The sequence below is a fragment of the Herpailurus yagouaroundi genome, unplaced genomic scaffold (assembly GCF_014898765.1).
Source record: "Herpailurus yagouaroundi ecotype Mexico unplaced genomic scaffold, PumYag 77, whole genome shotgun sequence".
Lineage (NCBI taxonomy): Eukaryota > Metazoa > Chordata > Mammalia > Carnivora > Felidae > Herpailurus > Herpailurus yagouaroundi.
Window position 1 is genome coordinate 1302925 of NW_024412388.1, and position 6015 is coordinate 1308939.

At 69.8% G+C, this 6015-nt stretch overlaps 1 protein-coding gene across 1 annotated transcript in view; it reads left to right on the top strand.

Annotated features, from left to right (window-relative positions):
- PLCH2 (phospholipase C eta 2) overlaps positions 1-6015 on the top strand; it is a 29246-nt gene that overhangs the window by 20160 nt on the left and 3071 nt on the right. Inside the window, exons 14-20 of the mRNA XM_040471507.1 lie at positions 10-196; positions 549-656; positions 995-1119; positions 1199-1283; positions 1454-1600; positions 3298-3377; positions 5533-5830. Coding sequence (XP_040327441.1) covers positions 10-196; positions 549-656; positions 995-1119; positions 1199-1283; positions 1454-1600; positions 3298-3377; positions 5533-5830 — 1030 coding nt within the window. The remainder of the gene's footprint in view (positions 1-9; positions 197-548; positions 657-994; positions 1120-1198; positions 1284-1453; positions 1601-3297; positions 3378-5532; positions 5831-6015) is intronic.

Below are 6015 nucleotides of genomic sequence, written 5' to 3' on the forward strand. Positions count from 1 at the left end.
CCCTGCGCCGCAGTGGCGTCCAGCTGGCAGGTGTCGTCCTTCAGCGAGACCAGGGCCCAGCAGATCCTGCAGCAGAAGCCGGCCCAGTACCTGCGCTTCAACCAGCACCAGCTGTCCCGCATCTACCCCTCCTCGTACCGCGTGGACTCCAGCAACTACGACCCTCAGCCCTTCTGGAACGCCGGCTGCCAGATGGGTGCGCGTCACGGGGCGGCCGGCCTTGCCCCCTGGCCGCTGGCTTTGGGGAGCCTCTATCACCCCCTGCCGGTGTCGCCCGGCCGGCCCTCCTGGGGGGGCGGGACCCCAGGACGAGGAGGGAGAGACGGAGGCACGTCCACCCGCGTCCCCGGGGGGCGGACGGGGGCTGGCGGGGCAGGGCCCCGGGGACGTTCTGCCAGGACGCGCACACACGCCCCGCTCGCGCACAGGGCTGTGAGCCCAGGGTCCCCGCTCACATAGGTGAGCCCTGGACCCGGGCAGCCGTGGGGGGGAGGCGGGGCGGCAGGCGGCGGGGCGCTGACCGGGCCACGTCGCCTCCCTGCCCGTAGTCGCCCTGAACTACCAGTCGGAGGGCCGGATGCTGCAGCTGAACCGGGCCAAGTTCAGCCTCAATGGCAACTGTGGCTACGTGCTCAAGCCCCAGTGCATGTGCCAGGGTGAGGCCCGGGGGCGCAGGGACACGGAGCTTCAGCAGGGCCACCTGGTGGGTCAGCCAGGGACACGGCCCCCAGGATGCCAGAAGGGGGTGTGCGGGGGAGGACCCCCACCCTGCCAGGAATCCACGAGGGGTGACGAGCCACGCCCGGTCACAGGGTGGTCACGGGGGCGGCCAGCACGTGGACCCCCGGGACCCCCGTGCCAGAATGCTGCCTCCCGCCCCCCGGGCCTGGCGCTCCTGTCCAGCAGGAGGGTGCGGTGGGGTGCCCAGCCGGCCCGGCGAGAGGGTGGAGGCCGGCCCCGCTCCCCCTCAGCCTGGCACCCCCGCACCCCCCAGGCGTCTTCAACCCCAACTCCGAGGACCCTCTGCCCGGGCAGCTCAAGAAGCAGCTGGTGCTTCGCATCATCAGCGGGCAGCAGCTCCCCAAGCCGAGGGACTCGATGCTGGGGGACCGGGGCGAGGTAGGAGGGGCCCGGGCCCGGGTGGGCGGGGCTGGAGCACCATGCCAGGTCAGGTGCCAGCCCTGCCCTCCGCGCCCAGATCATCGACCCCTTCGTGGAGGTGGAGGTCATCGGGCTCCCCGTGGACTGCAACAAGGAGCAGACGCGTGTGGTGGACGACAACGGTGAGGCCCCGGGGGCCACAGGGGAGGGCCGGGCGGGGGCGCCCCTGGTCAGAGCCCAGTCCCCAGGTTCTCCCGGGCTGGGCCGCCAGCCCCCGAAGGAGGCGAGGGCCCAGGTGGCCTCCGGGCTGGACCTGGGGTGGGAGGTGACACCTCCTCCCGGTGGCCTCTAGGATTCAACCCCATGTGGGAGGAGACCCTGGTGTTCACGGTGCACATGCCCGAGATCGCGCTGGTGCGCTTCCTCGTCTGGGACCATGACCCCATCGGGCGTGACTTCATTGGCCAGAGGACACTGGCCTTCGGCAGCATGATGCCAGGTGCGCAGGGGGCCAGCAGGGCAGGGAGGGCAGAGCCCGGGCCAGGGCCCCCTGGTACAGAGACCAGCATCTCCTGCAGAGCCCAGTGTCCCCCATAAAGACACGCATCCCCTCAGGCCAGTGTCCCCCCACAGGCCACCACCCTCCATAGAGACCGGTCCCCCCACAGCCCAGCATCCCCCATAAAGACCGGTTCCCCCCACAGGCCAGTGTCCCCCATAGAGACCCGTCCCCCCCACAGTCTAGCACTCCCCCTAAAGACTGGTCCCCCCAACAGGCCGGCGTCCCCCATAGAGACTGGTCCTGCCCACAGGCCAGTGTCCCCCCACAGTCCAGCGTCCCCCATAGAGACCGCTCCCCCCACAGGCCAGCATCCCCCATAGAGACTGGTCCCCCTATAGGCCAGCATCCCCCATAGAGACCGGTTCCCCCCACAGGCCAGCATCCCCCATAGAGACCAGTCCCCCCCACAGTCCAGCGTTCTCCATAGAGACCAGTCCCCCTATAGGCCAGCATCCCCCATAGAGACCGGTCCTCCCACAGTCCAGCATCCCCCACAAAGACCAGTCCCCCCCCACAGGCCAGTGTCCCCCATAGAGACCGGTCCCCCCCACAGTCCAGCATCCCTCATAGAGACCGGTCCCACCCACAGGCCAGTGTCCTCCATAGAGACCGGTCCCCCCACAGTCCAGCGTTCCCCATAGAGACCGGTCCCCCCATAGGCCAGCATCCCCCATAGAGACCGGTCCCCCCACAGTCCAGCGTCCCCCATAGAGACTGGTCGTGCCCACAGGCCAGTGTCCCCCCACAGTCCAGCGTCCCTCATAGAGACCGGTCCCCCCACAGGCCAGCATCCCCCATAGAGACCAGTCCCCCCACAGTCCAGCATCCCCCATAGAGACTGGTCCCCCCCACAGGCCAGTATCCCCCTTAGAGACCGGTCCCCCCCACAGTCCAGCATCCTCCATAGAGACTGGTCCTCCCCCATAGACCAGCATCCCCCATAGAGACTGGTCCCCCCACAGGCCAGCGTCCCCCAGAGAGACTGGTCGTGCCCACAGGCCAGTGTCCCCCCCGCAGTCCAGCATCCCCCATAGAGACCAGTCCCACCCACAGGCCAGTGTCCCCCATAGAGACTGGTCCCCCCCCACAGTCCAGCGTTCCCTATAGAGACCGGTCCCCCCACAGGCCAGCATCCCCCATAGAGACCGGTCGTGCCCACAGGCCAGTGTCCCCCCGCAGTCCGGCATCTCCCATAGAGACCGGTCCCCCCCACAGACTAGCATCCCACATAGAGACTGGTCCCCCCCACAGGCCAGCGTCCCCCATAGAGACCGGTCCCCCCCCACAGGCCAGTGTCCCCCACAGGCCAGAGTCCCCTGTAGGTCAGCTGAAGCCAGGACTGAGCTTCTTTCTGTGAGTCGGTCCCTGCCATGGGTGGGCCTGGAGACACAACAGGGAGCTGAGGAGGAAGTTAGTATAAGGCCAGGGACACTTTGTGGGCGGGATGGGGGAGGGGAGCCCAGTCTGTGGGGTCCCCCAGACCCCAGGAAGAGAAAGAGGTCGTTGCAGGACTGAGTGATACCGGAGGGCTTCCTGGAGAAGGAGCCCCCAGAACTGGGCTCAGGGGTTGTACTCGGGGCCCGGGACCTTTGGGTAGAGCGCGGGGCGGGGTGACCGTGGCCTGGCTGTTTCAGGCTACCGGCATGTGCACCTGGAGGGGATGGAAGAGGCCTCTATCTTTGTCCATGTGGCCATCAGTGATGTCAGCGGTAAGGTGAGTGCCACCCGCAGGGCCATCTGCCCGGCCCACCCCTGCTCCCACCCCGGCCCCGTTGCCAGGCCGTCGGGCCTGGTGCTTACTCCTCTGGGTCTGTGTCTCCGCCTGCAAAATGGGCGGTAGGGACACCCGACCCCGGTGTCCCGGGGCCGCTGCAGGCACCAGGAACCGGACACCCTGGCCCTTCCTGGGCACCCCTGCCCCCCACCCCCCATCTCTCCTAAACCTCCTCACTCCTACGTCTCAGGGTCCCCGCTTCTCCATCCCTCTCTGGAGGGTGTCTGCCTGGCCCTGCCCCCCACCCCGCACCCCCGGACGGGGCTCTCACTCCATCGCCCCAGGTCGCGGAACCCAGGGCGGCCCCGTTCTGTGCTCCGGGCCCAGGCAGGGCGTGTGTGTGGCGGTCCGTCCGGTGCGCGTGGGGGGCCTGCGTGGTCCCGGCGCTGTCTCTCTCCTGCCACCTGCGCGGCCCCGCGGCACCACGGGCCTCCTGGCTCTCCCCCGTCGTCACCCCGTCTGTCTGTGGCGTGTCTGCCTGTCTCCGCGGGCCCCGCGCCCGGCTGTCGGCGTCTCACAGCCTTCACTCTGTCTCTTTGGTCTTGCAGTGAGCTTGCCTATGTCTAAAGTCTACTTTTAGAAGGACAGTCCCGTTAGGACCTCGAAGGTACCCCAGCGCCGGGGCGGCGGAGCCCGCCCGCCCCCCCACTGCATGCTCAGGCCGCCCCCATTAGCATCCGTGATTCCCGATAGCATTTTGGAGACTGTCAGCTCATGCGACATGGATCGTGCCGCGGCTCTGGGGTCCCTTGGGCCATGTTCAGCCACAGAGCAGCATTTACGAGGCAGGTCCAGGACTTCAGCGAGGTCTCCTGTGCGTGGACCCCTCCCGGCCTTCCGTTCCCTCCTCCGTCCTCCGTCCACCACCCCGTGTCCCCCGCCTACCTCCGTGTCTGGTCCTCTGGCTTTGAGCGCCCTGCCCCCCTGCCCCCATCACCCTCCCTGCCCTCGCCTTTCCTCTCCGCCCTCACCCCCCACGTACTCCCTGACTCCGTGCGCCCATCACGTCTGGGGTGGGGTGGGGTGGGGTGGGGAGGCCCCAGGGACCAGGAGCTCGGAGCTTGAATCCTGGACCTCCTTCTAAATGGCTTTGCGGGCAACTTCGCCCAAATTGCACTAGATTTGGGATCTTGAATCGGGAAGCTGATTCAAGTGCTGGCCACTTTAACACCTCCGCCCAGACGTGCCCCTGTGTCACTAGGGAGTGGTGACTGTTGTCGGGGCCTCTGCATGCGAGGACCCCTCTGGCCTCTGCACTCTCGACACGCAGCCGCCGGCCTCTCCGGCGTTGACCCGGGTACTTGCCGGCTGGTCCCGGGGGCCCCCAGCTGCCCTCCTCGGGCGGGGAGGCTGTCGGGAGAGGCCTCGCGGGGACTTCCCGGGCCCGGCTGTCCGGGAAGGCCCGAAGCCAGCGGCAGTTCAGGGAACGCCGAGCCGGCACGGGGCCTGCCCTTAGGGCTGTGTGAACAGAGAGCAGGGTGAGGCTGGCAGCGGGGCAGGAAGGCTTCCCGGAGGAGGCAGCAGGTCCGAGGAGTGGGCCGGGCAGGGCCCCGGGAGAGCAGACCGCTGGCCCGCACCCGGCTTTGCTTGCTTCCTCAGCCTGTGGCGCCCGAAGGTGGGGGCGGACGTGAGCCTGGCGGTGTCTGCTCCCGTGGGGTTTTCTCCCCGTGTCAGGCCCACCCCGCGGGCACTGGGCCAGCCTGCTCCGCCACAGCCGGGGGCTCCGTGAGGGGCACACGGTGTGGGCGCAGGATCCAGGGTCCGGGGAGAACCCTGGGGGGGGGGGGCCTCTCCGTCTGGCCGTCGCCGGGCCCGCCTGTCCTGGGACCCGTCCACCCTCCGGCGGCGCCTCCTGGTCTGCGCCAAGGCCGTGGCAGCTGCCGTCCCCGGAAGGGGCGCCCTGGACACCCTCTCCCGCACCCACAGCCCTGAGCGGCACGAGCCCGACACGCTCACCGGTGCCCTCGTCGGGCTGGCTCTTGGGCTGCGGCAGGCTCGGGCCCGTCACCGCCTGCCGGAGTGTGCCGGGGGCCGGGCCGGCGGTCCCCGGTCCCCGGTGCCCGGCCGCTGGCTACGTGGGCTCCTTCTCTTGCAGGTCAAGCAGGCTCTGGGCCTAAAAGGCCTGTTCCTCAGAGGCCCAAAGCCCGGCTCCCTGGACAGCCATGCTGCTGGTCGGCCCCCGCCTCGGCCTTCCGTTAGCCAGCGGCTCCTGCGGCGCACGGCCAGCGCCCCGACCAAGAGCCAGAAGCCGAGTCGCGAGGCCTTCCCGGAGCTGGTCCTGGGCACGCAGGACCCCGGCTCCGAGGGGGAGGCCCGTGACGTGGCGGCCCCCGGCCCCGGCCCCGCTCTGGAGGCCTCGGCCCCGGAGGAGCAGGGCAACCGCAGCCCCCGAGGTAAGGCGCCGGTGGGGAGGAGCCCGGCGCGCGGGAGTCTGGCCCAGGGGCGGCCCCCTGGTGCGCCCGAGGGCCCCGGGCCCGCCGGGATGGCCGCCGCCTGCATGAAGTGTGTGGTCGGCTCCTGCGCCGGTGAGGACGCCGAGGGCCCGCGGCCGGGACGGCTGCCTGGCCCGGGGCCCTGG